We start from the raw sequence: 21,317 nt of genomic DNA on the forward strand, positions 1-21,317 counted from the left end.
GGGCCTTTTATGGCCCAAACACTGTTCTTAGTTATGGCAATCATACCGCCAGGAATGCAGGGCCAAAACTGGCCCAAAGAGTTTTGCCAAAAGCATACCAGAAAGCTGCCAGAAAAATGCCAATGCCTTACCAGACGAGAGCCAGAAGACCCGAAATTGGCCCATATTAATGCCATAATGTCGCCATGGAAAACCCAGATGTCTCCCGAGCACAGGCCACAACTCTGCCAGATTATATTAAAACAACTAATTTGGCCCATATTCAATATCTGCGCCCAACAGCAACCATGCAATTCAAAGAGAAATCAAACCAGGAAACCATAACTGCTGAAAATTTGTGTTTATTTTCAAGTCAACATAAACATATTACCTAAATAGGTAAACATTTACAATTATTAATTTTTTTTATACAAAAAAAATTAAGAAAATAAAATGTAAAAACATTATGGAACAAAGCTTGGTTTTAGAAACAAGAAAAAAAAAAACAGTTGTGTAAACCATGAAATATGAACAAAACCAAGAAACCATTGAAACCTATGAATGGTAATGTTAAAGGGTAAGTTCATCCAATTATCAAAATTATGTCATTAATAACTCACCCTTATGCTGTTCCAAACATGTAAGACCTCCTTTTATCTTCGGAACACGGTTTAAGATATTTTAGATTTAGTCCGAGAGCTCTCAGTCCCTCCATTGAAGCTGTGTGTACGGTATACTATCCATGTCCAGAAAGGTAAGAAAAACATCAAAGTAGTCCATGTGACATCAGAGGGTCCGTTGGAACTTTTTGAAGCATCGAAAATACATTTAGGTCCAAAAATAGCAAAAACTATGACTTTATTCAGCATTGTCTTCTCTTCCGTGTCTGTTGTGAGAGAGAGTTCAAAACAAAGCAGTTTGTGATATCCGGTTCGTGAACGAATCATTCGATGTAACCGGATCTTTTTGAACCAGTTCACCAAATCGAACTGAATCGTTTGAAATGGTTCACATTTCCAATACGCATTAATTCACAAATGACTTAAGCTGTTAACTTGTTTAATGTGGCTGACACTCCCTCTGAGTTCAAACAAACCAATATCCCGGAGTAATTCATTTACTCAAACAGTTCACTGACTGAACTGCTGTGAAGAGAGATCTGAAGATGAACACCGAGCCGAGCCAGATAACGAACAACAGACTGACTCGTTCTTCAGTCAAGAACAGTTTCTGTCAGACGCGTCCGATTCGAGAACTGAGGAGGGCAATCATCGCAAATGAAGTCATTACGTAGAGCGCAAAAGAACCGGTGAACCATTTTCTTCAACCGGTTCTTGACTTGAGAACGAGTCAATCTTTTGTTCGTTATCTGGCTCGGCTCAGTGTTCATCTTCAGTTCTCTCTTCACATCAGTTCAGTCAGTGTACTGTTTGAGTAAATGAATTACTCCGGGATATTGGTTTGTTTGAACTCAGAGGGAGTGTCAGCCACATTAAAAAAGTTTACAGCTTAAGTCATTTGTGAATTAATGCGTATTGGAGATGTGAACCATTTCAAACGATTCAGTTCGATTTGGTGAACTGGTTCAAAAAGATCCGGTTACATCGAATGATTAGTTCACGAACCGGATATCACAAACTGCTTTGTTTTGAACTCTCTCTCACAACAGACACGGAAGAGAAGACAATGCTGAATAAAATCGTAGTTTTTGCTATTTTTGGACCAAAATGTATTTTCGATGCTTCAAAAAGTTCCAACTGACCCTCTGATGTCACATGGACTACTTTGATGATGTTTTTCTTACCTTTCTGGACATGGACAGTATACCGTACACACAGCTTCAATGGAGGGACTGAGAACTCTCGGACTAAATAAAATAAAATTAAAATATCTTAAACTGTGTTCCGAAGATAAACGGACGTCTCACGGGTTTGGAACAACATAAGGGTAAGTTATTAGTTAAATAATTTTGATTATTGGGTGAACTAACCCTTTAAAGTGTGGCCAGAAATGGCCAAAGTGAAATGCATATGTGTGTGTGCCTGACATTATGTGTTGATGTGCCTGACTATGTGTTGGTGGGTCGCTGGTGGTGGAGGACTGTGCTTCTCCTCCTCCTACCCCCCTCTCGATCGCCAGCCAAATACAACCAACGCCTCAACCATTGCTCCACCTCCTGGTTCGTAGATTCTCTGCATCCAGGATTTCTCCGAATGGCTTCTAGAAACAAACAATTAAAAGATATCATGGCAGGTTTCAGAGTTTAAATAAGACCTTTTAAAGGCAAGTAAAGACAGGCAATGCCATTTAAAACTTAAATTTCATTTAGGCCTTTAAGTTAAGTCCCATTCTTCTGTTAAATTTGTGTGACAGACTTAAGGGAAAGGATAGCATAATTTGTTCATACAGTTTCTTTACCACTATAAAGTTAAACAGACCCAGACCTTACAAAAGAGAGGTATACATAGCCTGACAAGCCAGACTATATCATAATGTGTAGTCCAGCCACGAACGATAGACTAACACCTCTTTCACACATTCATGGTTATTTTGAAAAACAAAATACATTTATCTGCATTTATGTCCTTTGATAAAAACAAAGATTTGCCTCTAAAAACAGTGGCCACTACACTGGAGGAGACTTTATTCACCCTGTATTGAGGGGTGGCAGCTCATCAAAGTGACTACAAAGCTGGTAAATGAACCTTAAAATGTTGCCTGGTACATCTAACCAACACTTTTACCTGTAACAACATTTTTGACTTCTAGGCCCTGGAATGATGTTTTGCCATGGAGGCCTGTCCAATTGATTTTGCAGGCCAAGTCATTCTTAAGAAGCATCTTCATGACCCTCCACACAGTGTCCTTGAGGGTTACGCCCCCAGCAAGGCCCAGTGTCAGCACCTGGAAAACAAAAAACAAAAACATTTTTTTGAAAATATGAATGTTCATTGCAGAGAAAGCAAAAAAAAAAAAAAAAAAAAAGTTCAGAAAAAAAATCCTTCTACTAATGATAAAAGTAATTATTACCAAGTCCTTTCTCTTCTCTGGGTTTGTCTTAATGTCGCGGTCCAGCGCCAAAAGAGACTCAGCATCCCTCAACGGCAGGAAACTTCCGTCCATGTGGTGTCCATGGGGTGTAGGTGTAGAAGAGAGATCCTGAACAATCCGCAGCAGATTTCTTTGCATATCACACATCACCTCCTGCTTGGCAATGATCTCTCGTAGTAATGCTGAAACCAGAACAAAAACGGTTAATTCCTTGCCAGCTGTAACATAGAAATGAATTTTAAATGGAAATAGAGCATAAGGTCTCACCAGAGTGCAGGTCCATCTCAGAAGCAGCATGAGGGGCAAGATGGAATGGCTCCGGAGTTCCATGGTGGCGAGATGGCTGGGAGGGAAGATGGTAGGATGGCTCAGGAGTTCCATGGTGGCGAGACGATTGAGAGGGAAGATGGTAAGATGGCTCAAGAGTTCCATGGTGGCGAGACGATTGAGAGGGAAGATGGTAGGATGGCTCAGGAGTTCCATGGTGGCGAGACGATTGAGAGGGAAGATGGTAGGATGGCTCAGGAGTTCCATGGTGGCGAGACGATTGAGAGGGAAGATGTTAGGATGGCTCAGGAGTTCCATGGTGGCGAGACGGCTGGGAGGGAAGATGGTAGGATGGCTCAGGAGTACCATGGTGGCGAGACGGCTGGGAGGGAAGATGGTAGGATGGCTCAGGAGTACCATGGTGGCGAGACGGCTGGGAGGGAAGATGGTAGGATGGCTCAGGAGTTCCATGGTGGCGAGACGGCTGGGAGGGAAGATGGTAGGATGGCTCAGGAGTTCCATGGTGGCGAGACGGCTGGGAGGGAAGATGGTAGGATGGCTCAGGAGTTCCATGGTGGTGAGATGGCTGGGAGGGAAGATGGTAGGATGGCTGAGGAGTTCCAAGGGCGTGAAACGGCTGCAGAGAGGCAAGTTGACTAGCTGGAGGAGATATTTCATCTGATGAGGAAATGGCATCACGCAACAGTGACGGCAGAGGTGGAATGGAGGGGACCTTAGGGAGGACTGGTTTGCGCGTCACAGGCTCCTCATCAGACTCCTCCTGACTCAAGAGGAAGCGCTGGTTTGTTCTTTGAAGAGAGAAAACTAAAATTATTTACAACCCTACAGCCGTGTAAGGCCCATTTACACTGCCTACTATGAAGAGACCCATCCATGAATAAAACTAAGGTTTTAAAGTAAATTAAATCCCACAGTTACGGTTTCTCACCAACTACCCCACATACTATTTTTTTCAGTGAGACTTCTTACAGAAATTTGGCAACTTAAATGCTTAAATCTTTTTACATGCCTTAGTTTAAAGACAAACATTATGTAGAAAAACTGAGCAAAATCTGAGTGCAAAACGTTCAGCAGATTTGCGACATACTTGGTTTTTCTTTTTTTTGGCCTCCCCTCCTCTGCTTCTGACTGGAGGTCTGTGTCATCTTCTGCCCGACGAAGTTTCAACCTTGCCTCACTAAAGCTATCTGTCAAGAATGGGAACCAAGTGACTTTACCCAAGCCGGTAATGGTGATGTGAGATAAGATCATGATTGTTATCTATTAAATCATTAGGTTCTTGTAATGTCTGCATCCCAGTGTCAAATTTACATTACAAAAAACTAATAAATACACTTAATGACACCAGTCATAAACATAAGTGTCATTAAAGTTCATGATGTGCATCATGCTAATAAGGCTTGCTCTTATGTTGACACTTTAAAATCAAGTGTTACAGTTACATTTAAATTTTAAGAAATACATAAAAAAGTGGCTTAATTGAGTCTTGAACCATGAACAATGGATTAAAGTGAACACTTACTTGCTTTGTAAAGAACCCTGATGTCATAACTTGTCCAGGTCTCCTTAGGCATCTCACAGTTCTTGATGGCCTTCAACATGGCATCGGGTTTGTAGTTAGGCCATTTACAGACCTCTCCTTCCACCCACACACCTGGCACCACCTCCACTTCATTTGTCTTAATGAAGCTCACTATGAAATACACTGAGGGATGGGGTTGGGGGCGGGGGGGAATTAAAAGTTATTTTTGTGATAAAAGGGGAATGACAACAAAACTGCCCTGTTCCCCATATGGCATCCTGAAATATTTGAATACGTCATTCAGCCTTGTACATTTTAAATCTGAAGACAAATTTGACACTACAAAAACTCCTACTTCTTTAGAATCAACCGGGTAATTAAAAAATGTCCCCATCTTTGCAAATTCACGGTAGATGATGTACTCCTGGCCTTTATAGACAATAATATTTTCCACCAAAGCAACAATCTGATTGATTCTAACACAATTGTCTCCTTCTGTAATTCTGATGTGCACACCATTCATTACCAGTTCTCTGAATTGAAGAACATCCCCTTCAAACAAGTCAGGTACAGGCCCATTTCTATGCTCTATATTTACTTGCGTTTTTGGCCACTTGACTTCAACGCTATGTTTTTGATTGTGAACTTCAGACACTCTACGGATCACCTGAGTTAGAGGGCTGTGTGGTTTCCTGATCATTTTTAATGTACACAGGTAATTTTCAAATGGAAACCCAGAGATCACATCTAAATGACCATGAATCTTTACATCATCACTAAGATGAATCAACCCATGTATATTGTAGACAACAAACTCAGGACCATACAATTTACTAAAGTGCTCCCCAAATGACATAAGTAACCCTTTCACAAACCCATTTAGAGCTGAACAAATGCGGGGATTGGCTAAAATCGAGATGGCAACTGATAGCAGCTTGAAGTTGTTATACATTTCCTCAGGTAACACACCCCTAAGAACAAGAGGACCGGTGTACAGAAGGAACTGCCTGAGTTCAGTTGCCTTCCACCTTAGTCTTTCTCAGAGGTGTCAAGTAACGAAGTACAAATACTTTGTTACTGTACTTAAGTAGAAATTTGGGGTATCTATACTTTACTTGAGTAATTATTTTTCAGCCGACTTTTTACTTTTACTCCTTACATTTTCACGCAAGTATCTGTACTTTCTACTCCTTACATTTAAAAAAAATAGCTTCGTTACTGCTATTTCATTCCGAATTGTTATCGTTCAAAAAGAGAGAAAGAAAAAAAACCTATCCAGATAAATTGCGCCATCCGGATGGAGTGAATTTGATTGTGGTTGGATGAGAAGTATACACATATACCATTCCGACACCCTATTGGTCCATACGCGATCCATCACACCTGCACATGACACAAATCACATCACACTGCATAGACAGTTTTGGGTTCGTTTATCAAAAAATATATTTCTTAAAAGTAGGTTGGAACCAGTAGTATTCGATCGCCTCAGAGTCAGTCCGCTTAAATTTCAAATGAAACCGGCGTCAGTCCGGTCTCCTCCCGTCTTTCAGCGCGCTCTTCAATCCGCGGACCGCGTTGGAGCAGCGCGAACTCAAACAGAGACAGAGGACACAAGGTGTGTGTTTACCGATAGATTGTTAGAATATCTCTATCTGTGAAGTTCTTTGTCATAAATACAGTTTACAAAAGGTCACGATCAGTCGGTTTCTCATCTAGTGTAAAGTTTTCGCTTGTCACCGCTAATCACGAAACAGCTGTTTCCTTACACTTATTTAAATATACTTCATTTAATCATACGTACATACACTACTGTGCAAAAGTCTTAGGCAGTATTTTCACTTAAAAGAATGGTGTTCGGCCAGTTATTTATATATTTTGCTGTAGAGTGTCAGTATAAAATATCAGTTTACATTTCCAAACATTCATTTTGCCGTTGTCAAACTGCTTGTGCATTCAAAATCGCACTAGATTATTATTAAAATTAATGGCAAACTACTGTCCTACTGACACATTGCAGCAAAAGATATAAATAACTGGCTTAAAACCCTTGGTGCTGGCGCGCTGCTGTAGGTGACATAGAGGGAGGCCACCGAAAAACCAGGCTCTTGTCTTCATGACAACAATATAAACTTTTTTTTTTTTTTTACACACCTACTGATAGGACACCGTCAACAGTATTGACGGCAAAATAGATTATGTTTGACAGGTGCAATATTTGAAAATCTATAATAATTTATTTTATTTTTTAAATTACATTTATATCTGAATTTATGCCAACCTATAGACTTTCAAATATCAAAATGTCATGAATTAATATGTATTTGTGTACAAAATGACATGTAAACATATTTTCCTAGTATATTTTGACTTGAAACGCTTCCGACACTCGCGCGTGTTGCGTGAAAAATAGGCGTCAGTTCTATTTCCAGCATGCACGCGTTTTCCGCGCGGCTCGAGGCGCACCTGAGACGCGCGTCTCACGCAGGCAGTCTGTATGCTCTAACCTGTTAACATGGGAGCCGAATTAAAAACAGACACGCCACGCAGCTGAGACGCTTGCGCCACGCATCCAGTGTGTCGCCGGCCTGACACGCAGCAGAAACGCCACACAGCCAGTGTGTCACCATGAGAGTTCAAGCGCGAACTTCGCCTGATCTCATGAAGGCACGGGTTTTTATAAAAGCGCAAAACTATGTGGAAAACATGTACAACTCAAATGTATAATAAGACTGGCGCATCCCTCATGTACACTAGTAGGCAGAATAAAGCGGGAAAATGTCTGCCTCCTGCATTCTTTCGGTGACCAACGGACACAACCACAGCGCCATTTTGACCACGCCATGCGGTGTAAAATAGATACGAAGAAGTGGCTTTTATACGGATTTCTTCAAACAACCATTGAATACTCAACAAATGTGTTATTATAATACAAATAAACTGCCTATTCATACGCCATATGCAATTTTCTCATCAAATTCCTGTCATCTAAAGCTGTCATGGCAATCTGCCTGGTGCTCACGAGGACACGTTAACGTTAGGGCGCGAAAAAAAAACTACTTCGATAAAAGACGTTTACATAGCCTATGCAAAAAAAAACAAAACAAAAAAAAAACACATACAGAACACAACTTACCTTACTTTTACTTGGCTCTTCAGGAAATGTACATGAAGATTTGGTTTGGTCAAGAGAAACGGGCTTGGTTAAGTGCTGACGCTAAGGTCTGGTACAACCATTCAAAAACCGGACAGTTTATGCTTATCATATCATACTTAACTTACCACCAATACATCAGGAAATATAATTAGGTTACTGGCTATTTGCAGGACAGTTAATGGAATTACTAAACAAAAATAAATCATAATTCAGCTTAAGCAACACACTTTACCTCAACGCAGTTCAGGTACAGTCTGAGGATGAGAACTGTCCGTTTTAAATGGCGCGGCAGCAAGGTCAAAGGGTAAATCATAAATGTTTTAATGAGTTAGTTTTTTCATACTTAAATATCATGTATAAGTTTTTATTTTATTATGTCAAGTTAATTATGGTCAGACCCTACCTTTACATACATTAAAAAAATTGTGTAACCATGTAATTTCATAAAATTATGACAAAGACAACCTTGTCCATTAGAGGATATATATATATATATATATATATATATATATATATATATATATATATAATGATAAAACTGGAGAGGAAATACTTGTTTAATTCATTTCACAATCACTCTCACATCAGCAACTGAAAAATACGTTGAATCTGGCATGTTTCATATTTGCCAGAAGAGAGCCATAAAATAATGCCCCTCCCTCCACCACTTCCAGTTGCGCCACCACCGATTCCGGGACTCTTCAGGTTTGCCATTCATTTGCCAACAACGTACACAAACCAAACAAATGCCAGAGGAATCCAGAAAAGGCCCGGAAGATTTTGCTATCTGGGATGTTAGTCGCATGCATTCTGTCAAACTAATCTATCATTTTTTCTTTTGCACTAATCTATATCATTCTTTCTAACTAATCTATCTGTCATTCTTTCTAACTAATATATCTTTCAACTAATCTATAAACTATAAACTTCTAACTTCTTTAAACTTCTTAAAACTTTCTGGTCAGGCTTTCTCAAGCCAACTTGAAGTTTGTCTCAACAAACTTTTTTTCTAGTTAGAATATGATATCTATATACAGTAACATGTTTGTTTTGTACACTGTGTTCTTCAAAGGTGTGTAAGTGTCTCGTTAGTGTAGTTTTAAGTAGGGTAACATTTGAGCTGGCAAACTAGCCAGAGCATTTGAGAATATCCTATTTAACGACTCTGGCAGTAGCTAGCATCATGCGATTACATATTTGATTTGGTGTAAATATTCCATTCTCACGGTAACACTTCGTCCAACTCACATAGACTACAGCTCCACTGTAGGTTGGTGGATAATTACCTCAGAGCGTTTTGCAAACGTTCGCCAAAAACTCAAGGCAAACATGAACATGTTGATGTTTAAGACCTATATTAAATTATCAGTTACATCTTACATAACATTAAAGGATCAGTATTCTAATATTCTAATCAATATTTAAACCAGAGAGCTAAGAGCTATAACGTTAGTTAGAACTGTATGTTATAAAAAATAAGATTATAACAATCAAAGAACATAAAAAGAAACAAGATTATAAGTATTCGGTAACTATCAAAGAACATAGGCTATCAAACAGAGCAGAGTTATAATGTACATAAACATGTCATGCAAATTTACTTCTGCAGGAGTAGCAAACACACCAACTCCTCACATGTGTACACACATGTGCCCTAGTCATCTTCAAGTGACTTATTGTCAGTTTACACACTGACAGAGGTTTGTACATGGCAGCTCATGAAGTTTACATGTGCATTTACCCTTAACACAATTAATTTTTTTTACACGAACAGTGCACAAGTTCCAGTATGGCCTCTGGAGCTGGTGGAAGTGTCATCCAGTCCACTCCGTAGAAATCTCCTACCATCTTCCAGCCATGATTTACAGGAGGATGAATGTCTGGCATGCACTCAAGACTCCTTCTGTGTACTGCAGCCTGATAGCCTGCCCCCCGGATGTGTTATTTTTTTCTCTTATCTATTCTTTCTTTCTTTCTTTCTACCTATTTTTTTTTTCTTTCTACCTATCTATTGAACTGTATTGCCTGAACGTTCGGGCTAGGCTTTTCAAGCCAACTTAAAAGTTTGCCAACAAATTTCATCTAGTTTTTTGTACACTGTAAAAAATATTACATGCTATCTGCTTACAAAAATTATGGTAACAATATTACACGTATTACAGGATAACTCGCTGGCGCCGATACAGGATGGCTGCCTCCGTGACGTGCTCTGCAGTTGTTTTTGTGTTTTTGTTATTTTGTCCTGTCTTTAGTTATATTCCTGCAATCAGTTTCACCAGGGACGAATTGCTGGACATTTGGCAACACACATCTCCCGATATATCACCGGTTTTCGACTATACTGATGTTTTGCTGGACATTCTTGTCGGCGGAGCGGTTGCGCTGATCACACGCTTCAAGAGGACGCGCAGACGGGGAAAAAGAGCTGGCGCGCTCGTGAGGGGCAGCTCTGGATTCCTTTATTATGATTTGGCCTAAATGTGGGACGGATCTGGTCCAGTACCATTTTGGATCCGTGCCAGATCTGGGCCAGCTCATATATATATGCTAACACACACACACACACAAATAAATTCAAATACAGTTCGTTTATTTGGATAGTACTGTTCACAATACATATTTCAGAACACCTTTACAGAAAATGCATGTTTCTTTGTTACAAATAAAAAGTAATGTCCATATACCACAGTATTTGTACAGTTACCTGATAATACAAATCACATAAGTAGATTATGAAATAATTAATACCATTAAAGCAATCATTACAAGCATCTTACATAATAGATAATAAAATATTTTACTGTCTTATGGCACTGATATTTTTTTTTTTTGTTAAGTTGTTATACAAAGCTCTTAAGACAACAAAACGTTTAAAGTACTGAGTTCTGAACACTCTATTAAAGCAATATTCATATTAAAACAATTGAATTACTAAAAAAAAAAAAAAAAACAATACAAAAGACGTATCATTGTGCATCGTTTCTTTCCTTTTGAAAATGTATGCACAAAAAAGCAAAATTAAAGGTTTATTTGGTACACTACCCCAAGCAGTACAAGTCTCTACTTCTAGTGCTTCCTGTACATAATATTCACTAAGCTTAAAGGGTAAGTTCATCCAAATATAAAAATTCTGTCATTAATTACTCACCCTCATGTTGTTCCAAACTCGTAAGACAACTTGTTCATCTTTGGAACACAAATTAAGATATTTTTGATGAATTCTGAGACCTCTCTGACCCTCCCATAGACAACAATGTAATTTTCACGATCTAGGTCCAGAAACGTGGCAAGAAGATCGGTAAAATAATCTATGTGACAACAGGGATTCAACAATAATTCTACAAAGCTACGAGAACACTTTTTGTTTTTGGGTGAACAGACCCTTTAAACCAGTGCTACACAATGAGAAAGAGAATAATCTGAACAATTACCACAGGGAAGTGTTTATATCACAGGGAAATGTTCTTATAAATGTGTCACCATTGTGTGCTTGAGTTGGTTCTAGTAGTAATAGAGTCCTCTGCCATGCTGTTTTTGAGGTAAATGTGATCCCTCCGTCTGACTCCACAGCTTAAAGACAGTTCACTTCTTTTCATTTGTCTCTAAAAAAACAAAGCAAAAAAAAAAAAAACATGACGTATGGACAAAAATGTTATTGCCATACACACACACACACACGTATGCATGCATCCTGTTCATACATACACACACACACATACTGTATACACACACATATAAGGTCAAAAGTTTACATCTTGCAAAATCTACAAAATGTTGAACATTTTTGACAAAAGAGGGATCATACAAAATGCATCTTATTTTTTATTTAGTACTAGCCTGAATCAGATATTTCACATAAAATATATTGTCCACAAGAGAAAATAGTTTACTTTATAAAAATGACCCCGTTCAATAGTTTACTGTGTTGTAAGTAACACACAGACTTATTATAGCATTGATATAGAACTATGACTATCATAACAGGTACAGGTACATCTCAATAAATTAGAATGTCATGGAAAAGTTCATTTATTTCAGTAATTCAACTCAAATTTGAAAATTGTGTTTGAAATAAATTGAGTGCACACAAACTGAAGTAGTTTAAGTCTTTGGTTCTTTTAATTGTGATCACATTTAACAAAAACACATCAATTCACAATCAGAATATGGTGATGTCAATCAGCTAATCAACTCAAAACATCTGCAAAGGTTTCCTGAGCCTTCAGAATGGTCTCTCAGTTTGGTTCACTAGTCTACACAATCATGGGGAAGACTGCTGATCTGACAGTTTTCCAGAAGGCAATCACTGACACCCTTGACAAGGAGGGCAAGCCACAAACATTCATTGCCAAAGAGGCTGCTCACAGAGTGCTGTACCCAAGCATGTTAACAGAAAGTTGAGTGGAAGGAAAAAGTGTGAAAGAAAAAGATGCACAACCAACCGAGAGAACCGCAGCCTTATGAGGATTGTCAAGCAAAATCGATTCAAGAATTTGAGTGAACTTCACAAGGAATGGACTGAGGTTGGGGTCAAGACATCAAGAGCCACCACACACAGACGTGTCAAGGAATTTGGATACAGTTGTCGTAGTCCACTTGTTCAGCCACTCCTGAGACACAGACAACTTCAGAGGCGTCTTACCTGGGCTCAGGAGAAGAAAAACTGGACTGTTGCTCATTAGTCCAAAGTCCTTTTTTCAGATGAGAGCAATCTTTTTTTATCTAATTTGGAAACCCAGATCCTAGAGTCTGGAGAAAGGCTGGATAGCCCAAGCTCATAGCCCAAGTTGCTTGAAGTCCAGTGTTAAGTTTCCACAGTCTGGGATGATTTGGGGTGCAATGTCATCTGCTGGTGTTGGTCCATTATGTTTTTTGGAAACCAAAGTCACTGCAACCATTTACCACTAAATTTTGGAGCACTTCATGCTTCCTTCTGCTGACCAGCTTTTTGAAGATGCTGATTTCATTTTCCAGAAGGATTTGTCACCTGTCCACACTGCCAAAAGCACCAAAAGTTGGTTAAATGACCATGGTGTTGGTGATCTTGACTGGCCAGTAAACTCCCCAGACCTGAACCCCAGGGAGAATCTATGGGCTATTGTCAAGAGAAAGATGAGAAACAAGAGACCAAAAAATTCAGATGAGCTGAAGGCCACTGTCAAAGAAACCTGAGCTTCCAGACCACCTCAACAGTGTCACAAACTGATCACATCCATGCCACGCCGAACTGAGACAGTAATTAAAGCAAAAGGAGACCCTACCAAGTATTGAGTACATGTGCAGTAAATGAACATACTTTCCAGAAGGACAACAATTCACTAAAATCTTTTTTTTTTTTTTTACGGAGGATTCTAATTTGTTGAACCAAAATCATCACAATTAAAAGAACCAAAGACTTTAACTACTTCAGTCTGTGTGCACTGAATTTATTTAATACACGAGTTTCATAATTTGAGTTGAATTACTGAAATAAATTAACTATCCATGACATTCTAATTTATTGAGATGCACCTGTATATAGTTCAGGATGCTGAGTGTGAAGTTATTTAAAGGGGCATTTCTCCAGAAAGCTGCAAACCACAATCGGTCCTAACATACATTATGCTTTGAACAGCAATAGTTGTAACATTATCAGGCACTCAATATTATCAATACACAATTATACATTGTAGCATTCAAATAGTTTTAATTACTTAACCTCCACTGAAATATAAAAAAGGGGGACTCACCTTACTATCTGACAGTCCCTGCTCTGGAACCTGAAAATGAAACAGATTGTTATATAGTGTTACTGGATGCGTGTGATACTTTTTTTTTTTAGGATTTATTGATGAATAAAAAGTTATTTATTCAGCTTTTACATTACATAAATAAATAATATTTTAATAAAAATTTTAAAAGACTTATAATCAGTTCAAATATTTATTTCCTTTGTGAATATATTGTGAAATGTTATTTATTTCTGTGATCAAATTTGTAATTTCAGCATCATTCCTCCAGTCTTCAGTGTCACATGATCTTCAGAAATCATTCTAATATGATGATTTGTTGCTCAAGAAACATTTCTGATTATTATTATCAATATTTAAAACAGTTATACTCTTTAATATATTAAAAAATCATGATATACAACCATTCAAATGTTTGTTGATGAGTGTTATTTAAAAGAAATAACTGTTTTCATTCAGCATATAGCCATTAAATTGTTAGAAGTAAAACATTTATAATGTTGCAAAAATATATTTCACATAAATTATGTTCTTTTGAACTTTCTGTTCACCAAAGAATCATAGAAATGTTTCCAGGAAATTTTAAGCAGCAAAAAACAAACCAAAATAAATCCAGCACTCAACCTGCATTTTGGAATAATGCATAAAGGATCATGCTTTGAAGACTGCAGTAATGATGCTGAAATTTTACAGGAATAAGCTACAACATTAAAATACATTCAAACAGAAAATTATTTAACATTGTAATAATATTTCACAATATTACTTTTAACTTTATATTTGTTAAAATAAATGCAAGCAGTCTTAAAGGATTAGCTCACTTCTAAATTAATTTACTCATAATTTACTCCCTTTATTTATTGTCTTTCTTTCTTCAGTCAAAAAGAACTCTGGAATGTTTTCCTCAAAAATAAGAAAATTTTAATTCAGAAATGAACTAAAGTTAATACTATTTTAGAGTTAGCACTGCGAGCTCACTATAATTACCACGCAGCGATCTTAAAAAAAAAAAATTATAGAAAGAGTTAAAAGAACTAAAGTTTAAATTAAGTAATTAAGTTAAACATTTGTTAATTATGTATAATTGCAGACCTCTGGACGTTTTCTTCATGTTAGCAAGTCCTCTGATAACATAGGCCTTAGTGTTCGCCAACAATACAGTCTGACACAGATCTAAGAATCAATAAAACACCAAACCTTTAAGTTATCGAGTAAGTTACACAGCATAAGACATTGATTTAGTTTGTTCGCACGGTGCGTCATACCTTGGTGAGGTTTTTGATAGAGCCCGACATAGCTAATTGCATTTAAATCGGCATCTGCGTTTATAACGGCCGATGAAACATGAGAAACGGAGTCTCATGCTTCACTCATGTTATGAGTGTTGCATAGTTTGCCCACCAGAGGGCGGTCTGCAACTCCAGAGTTGACAACAGCGCCAGAAATTCACTACAGAAGAAAGCGATCAGCCGAGCCACCCAGGTGAGTCTGTCGTTCGTCATGTGAAATGATTGTAGATTTAGTTCATACACTGTATATAAAAACGGTGTGGTAGTTCTAGCTAACGGTCCTATCATTATCACTTCTAAATATTCTGCAACATCACTTACAGCCGCTAATGCATTGCTATATTAGATTAGCCACAAAGCTAATACCATGTTTATCAGTGGAAGAGCGCGAACGTTAATAAGAGGTCAAACTTACGTTAGCTTTTAACTTATTCTTATTCTATTGCGGTGTGTTTCCCACATAATGACCGCGTAATGGTCCTTTCACACAGTACGCGGTCTGCACGGCGCTTGCCCGCTGGGTTTAGCGTTGCCCTTCAGATACAACGCGATTTGCGCTGCGCTTTGGCGTTGGCGGAGTTTTAAAAACTTTTAGCGGGAGCTCTTTCATAGTCTGTTGTTCCTCCTTTCGGTCAGCAGCAAACATGTATCTGTCCCGTTGTAAGAAGCGAGCGATAGCGCTAGTCCTGCTGATCAGTGTTGTGGGTAACGCGTTACTTTAGAGTACTCTAATTACTTTTTTCCTGAAATGTGTAACTTAACACGTTAGTTTCGTGCGTAAGTAATCAGTAACTTCGTTATTTTTTTTAAAAAGTAATCCGTTATTTTAAGGAAAGGAAACTCCCGACTGCAGCCTGCTTTTTGTCAAACAGTATGCCTAGGTCTACTGTGCCACCTGCGGATGTATCAGCGGAGCCGAAGCTCTGTGATCGGAAAGTCAATGGCTGTGATGCGTCTGTGCCCTGCGCCTGACCCTGTGTGTGTGTGTGTGTGGGTTTTTTATTCGAACTCCCGGCAAGATAGCAGAGAGGACATCGTTTGGTTTATGGAAGTACAAGTACGCACATTATTTTCAATTTGTCAACGAAAAAGAAATTGACTGTCGGACAAACGTTTCTAAAATCTGCTTCTGCTACGTTTTAATCACTACTTTGAAGAGTAAATGTGAGAGGACTGTGTTACAGCGAATTTAGGCTTGTGACTGTGAGTGACACTTTAATAATAATTAGTTCGGCTATTAAGCGATTTGTCATTTGCCTGTGTGGCAGTGAAGGATTTAATTCGGTTTGTTATCATTTTTGTTTGACAGGCAGCTGTTAATTTCTGTTAGATCGTTGGCTGGCTGGTTGTTCATCATTTCTAAATGGATTTAAATCTGAAAGCCTGTTTAAGGTTGTGTTTACAAGTAAGCATACTTGTACTTTGATAACTGCATTAATTAAAGTTAAAGAAAAATCAGAAGTTATCTTGTGGTGCTCATAATATACAGTAGCCTAGGCTACCCGGGCTGGGTAGGTGCGAATTTTGATTAATAATATGTTCTGTGATAATAAATAAATAAAACGCCATGTGGAATAGCCGATTGCTGACTGTCTTTCCTGTTATTGTTATCCTGCAGTGTTAATTTAGTCGGATGACTGACGTTATTCATTGTCGGGAGTCACGACTTCTAGGTGCATTTAAAGGGGCCGGGGGCTGTGTCTGTCATGTGTGAGCCACTGCAAACTGCTTTTAATTTTTGGTAACGCATGAGTACTCTAACGCGTTACTTTTATGAATAGGTAACGCTGTATCATAACTGATTACTTTTAATTGATGGTAACGTTGTAACTTAACTAACTACTTTCCAAAGTAACTATACCCAACACTGCTGCTGATGAGAATCAAGAGAGAAGCAAGGAAGAAGAGGCTACCCTCAGGTCCAGAGAACAATTTGGTGAATTCAGGCTGGTTACGTTACTCTAACGCTAATATAGCTTCCTTTTTAGCAGGCCCCTTAAATGCTTGCTATTAACTTGTTTGAAGGTGGTTCTTCTCAAAATTGACAGCGGTGTGTTCATGGCACTAACGTTAACCATTCAACTTCGAATTGATTCCGTAATCTTCCGGTAACAGTAGGCTAACTTTACGTTCGCCAGCGCATGACAATGTTTTGATTCAGACTGCACAAAGAGAAGAGGAGAAGATATACGGGTCCGTTGCGAATGTGTCTGTTCGAGCAAATGTAGTGTAGTTACAGTAAATACAGTAGGTGCGTCAGAAATGATTAAACCAGAGGGGACATGTAAATAAATGTGAGCTGAACACGCGCTTTTTTTCTTTTTTTTTACTTATTGTTTCAAAGCAGCTTTACAGACATAACAGGGAAATGTTGAAATAATATAGTTAAATATAAGTAGGTAATACCTATTGCTTGACAAATAAAAAAAATATATATATATTTTTCTCATTTTGCCTATGTAGGAGATCCCTGTTTATTATTATTATAATTCTAATGATGACATGAGTAATGATACATGGTGATATTATTAATACACATGCTTATTCTTTCTCTGTCTCTCTGCCCTACAGATACCTGAAAAAGGTGAATGCTGTAGCAGCAAAGTGTGGGACTACTTCTGCAAATACTTTAACTTTAGTATTATAATTTATTTACAGTACACACACAGACTGTTAAAACCAGCTTCAACTGGAAGAAAGTAAAAGTGTTAAATGTTTAAAACCAGACTGTTTTTGATCATTAAAAAATATATACTTTTGATGTGCAATTGTTTAGTCATTGAGACTGTAATCTAAGTTTTTTTTTTTTTTTTTACATAAATCCCTTCTGGAAAATGATTTATACAGCCCACATACATAGAACAGGCGGATATTTTGCTATTGAATGTTGTGTAAGTGCAGTTTATAGGAAATGGGTCTAATATCCAGTTTATTTTCAAAATCAAAATATCGGCTTATAAATCGGCTCTTTTCGAGTTAATATCGGCATTGGCCCCCAAAAATCCATATCGGTTGGGCTCTAGTTTTTGAGGATAACAGTGAGCAGTCTGTATTTTCCTTGACCCTCTTGACATCTTCTCCTGTTCTGAACTTCAGAAAAAAAAAAAACTGCGCGCTCGTTTCCACGGACGCGGCCCGAATCCGCTCTGCGACTGTAGTTCCCGCCCACTGAAACCGCACCTGGGCTGGATCCGTGTTACAGCCCTGAAACGGATGTGACTGTAACGCGGATTTGCCGGTTTGAAAACGGATCTGGATGGGAGTTGTCTACTGTCTGGGAAGCGCGGATTTCAAACGCCGTTACCTAGCATCCATCTGGCAAATCTTCGCTCTCTACCTAACAAAACGGACGAACTGCTTCTGCTCTCTCGGACAAATAAGGATTTCTCTCACTCTGCTGCTCTGTGTTTCATGGAAACTTGGCTCAATGACAACATACCGGACAGCGTGCTCCATCTGCCGGACTTTCAGCTGTTCAGAGCGGACCGCGACGCGGAATCAACAGGGAGATCGCGTGGCGGCAGGACATGCTTTTACATCAATGAATGCTGGTGTACAGATGTAACTGTGTTAAAGAAGACGTGCTGCTCAAATCTCGAAACATTCTTCATTAACTGCAAGCCGTTCTATTTGCAGCGGGAGTTTCACTCGTTCATTCTGGTGAGTGTTTACATCCATCCGCAAACGCACGTGAGCTCAGCTTTACAGAAACTCGCTGATCAGATCACAGAGACAGAACAACAACACCCACACCCAGACTCTGTTTTAATAATTCTTGGGGACTTTAATAAAGCCAATCTCTCCCGTGAACTGCCAAAATACAGGCAGCATGTTACTTGTCCCACAAGAGACAGTAATATATTGGATCACTGTTACACAACAATAAAGGATGCATTTCACTCTGTTCCACGAGCAGCTTTGGGACGTTCTTATCACCTTCTGGTTCATCTTATACCGTCCTACAGGCAGAAACTAAAATCAGCTAAACCTGTAGTAAGGACAGTAAAAACCTCACTGATTGGAGGGTTTTTGAAGCTGCTGCCACCAATCAAGATGAACTCACAGAGACCATAACATCATATATCAGATTCTGTGAGGATATGTGTATTCCTACAAAGACTCAACTAAATTACAACAATGACAAACCGTGGTTCACTGCAAAACTCAGACAGCTCCGTCAGGCCAAAGAAGATGCTTATGTGAAGGGGGACAATGTCCTGTATAAACAGGCTAAATACACACTGGAAAAAGAGATCAAAGTGGCAAAGAGGAATTATTCTGAAAAAATAAGGACTCAGTTCACTTCCAACGACTCCGCATCAGTGTGGAAAAGTCTAAAGAAGATCACAAATTACAAGACACCACCCCCCAGCACTGTGGAGAATCAACAACTGGCAGACGATCTGAACGAGTTTTACTGCAGGTTTGAAAGAACACCCATCACCTGCCTTGAATGCCTCCCCACACAACCATTCACACCATTCACAACTCCTGCAACCAGTACTGAATGCCTCTCCAAACAACCGTTCACACCACTCACAACTCCTGGAACCTGCCCTGAACACATCTCCAATCAAGCGCTCTCACCATTCACACCTCCTGCATCCCCCCTCTCCCCCACACCTGCAATTCAGATCAGCGAGGATGCGGTGCGCCAGGTCTTCCGGAAGCAGAAAAGGAATAAAAGCAACAGGCCCAGATTGTGTTACACCAGCCTGTCTGAAATCCTGTGCTGACCAGCTGGCCCCCATCTTCACACAGATCTTCAACAGATCGCTGGAACTGTGCGAAGTCCCTTCATGCTTCAAACGCTCCACCATCATCCCCATCCCAAAGAAATCCAAAATTACAGGACTAAATGACTACAGGCCTGTGGCTCTAACGTCTGTAGTCATGAAGTCATTTGAAAAACTGGTGCTGGGCCACCTGAAGGACATCACTGGACCCTTGCTGGATCCTCTTCAGTTTGCCTACAGAGCAAACAGGTCTGTGGACGATGCAGTAAACATCGGACTGCATTATGTTCTGCAACACCTAGACAGACCGGGGACTTCTGTGATGATCCTGTTTGTGGACTTCAGCTCTGCCTTCAACATGATCATCCCCAACCTCCTCTTGCCCAAACTAACTCTAATTCTCCGTGCCCACCTCCATCTGTCAGTGGATCAACAGCTTCCTGACAGACAGGCAGCAGCTAGTGAGGCTGGGTAAATACACATCCAGTACCCGTACAATCAGCACCGGAGCTCCCCAGGGCTGCGTTCTCTCCCCACTGCTCTTCTCCCTGTACACTAATGATTGCACGTCTAAGGACCCCTCTGTCAAGCTCCTGAAGTTAGCAGACGACACCACACTCATCGGCCTCATCCAGGACGGTGACGAGTCTGCTTACAGACAGGAGGTAAAAGAGCTGGCTGTCTGGTGCACTCTCAACAACCTGGAGCTTAACACGCTCAAAACAGTAGAGATGATCGTGGACTTCAGGAGAAACCCCCCTGCACTCCCCCCACTCACCATCATGAACAGCACTGTGACTGCAGTGGAGTCATTCAGGTTCCTGGGCATCTCTCAGGACCTGAAGTGGGACATTCACATTGACTCCATAGTGAAAAAGGCCCAGCAGAGGTTGTACTTCCTGCGCCAGCTGAGGAAGTTTAACCTGCCTCAGGAGCTGCTGAAACAGTTCTACTCCACCATCATCGAATCCATCCTCTGCACTTCAGTAACTGTCTGGTTCAGCTCAGCTTCAAAATTAGACCTCAGAAGACTACAGAGGGTAGTCCGAACTGCTGAGCGAATCATTGGTACAACCCTCCCTTCTATTCAAGAACTGTACTTATCCAGAGTGAGCAAAAGGGCTGTTAAAATCACTCTGGACCCCTCACATCCAGCACACTCCCTCTTTGAACTGTTGCCATCTGGTCGACGCTACAGAGCACTGAGCACTAGAACGACCAGACACAGGACCAGTTTCTTCCCTCAGGCAATCCATCTTATGAACAGCTGATAATAACTGTGGAACACACTACACTATTTATATTTATATACACATACACTTATTTATCAAACACACATACTTAGCGTACACTTACATTTTTTGCACACAATATACATGTACATACATAAATGCCATTGTAATATACCTGCCGTACATTGTCGTTAGTATATTATCATTCCTTACCCACCTATTTGTATTTTTTTGTATTTTTTATTCCTTATTGTGTTCTTTTTTCTGTCGCTGTTATGTTGCACTGCGGAGCTTCTGTCACGAAAACAAATTCCTCGTATGTGTGAACTTACCT

General features: G+C 39.5%; 1 protein-coding gene across 2 annotated transcripts; it reads right to left on the minus strand.

Moving 5' to 3' along the window:
* Nucleotides 1-1,950: 1,950 nt before the first annotated feature.
* LOC113083698 (uncharacterized) lies at nt 1,951-4,180 on the minus strand. 2 transcript variants are annotated; one of them, XM_026254680.1, is made up of 4 exons: nt 3,298-4,180; nt 3,010-3,212; nt 2,724-2,883; nt 1,951-2,196 (listed from the first exon to the last, which is right to left on the minus strand). In XM_026254680.1, the coding sequence occupies exons 1-2, from the start codon at nt 3,991-3,993 to the stop codon at nt 3,177-3,179; spliced, it is 732 nt and encodes a 243-aa protein (XP_026110465.1). In that variant the 5' UTR covers nt 3,994-4,180; the 3' UTR covers nt 1,951-2,196; nt 2,724-2,883; nt 3,010-3,176. The 2 variants fall into 2 exon arrangements, with proteins under 2 accessions (XP_026110465.1, XP_026110464.1); XM_026254679.1 differs by having other exon boundaries at nt 1,951-2,199.
* Between the last annotated feature and the right edge of the window lie 17,137 nt (nt 4,181-21,317).

Source organism: Carassius auratus, unplaced genomic scaffold (genome assembly GCF_003368295.1).
Source record: "Carassius auratus strain Wakin unplaced genomic scaffold, ASM336829v1 scaf_tig00039105, whole genome shotgun sequence".
NCBI classification, from domain to species: Eukaryota; Metazoa; Chordata; class Actinopteri; order Cypriniformes; family Cyprinidae; genus Carassius; species Carassius auratus.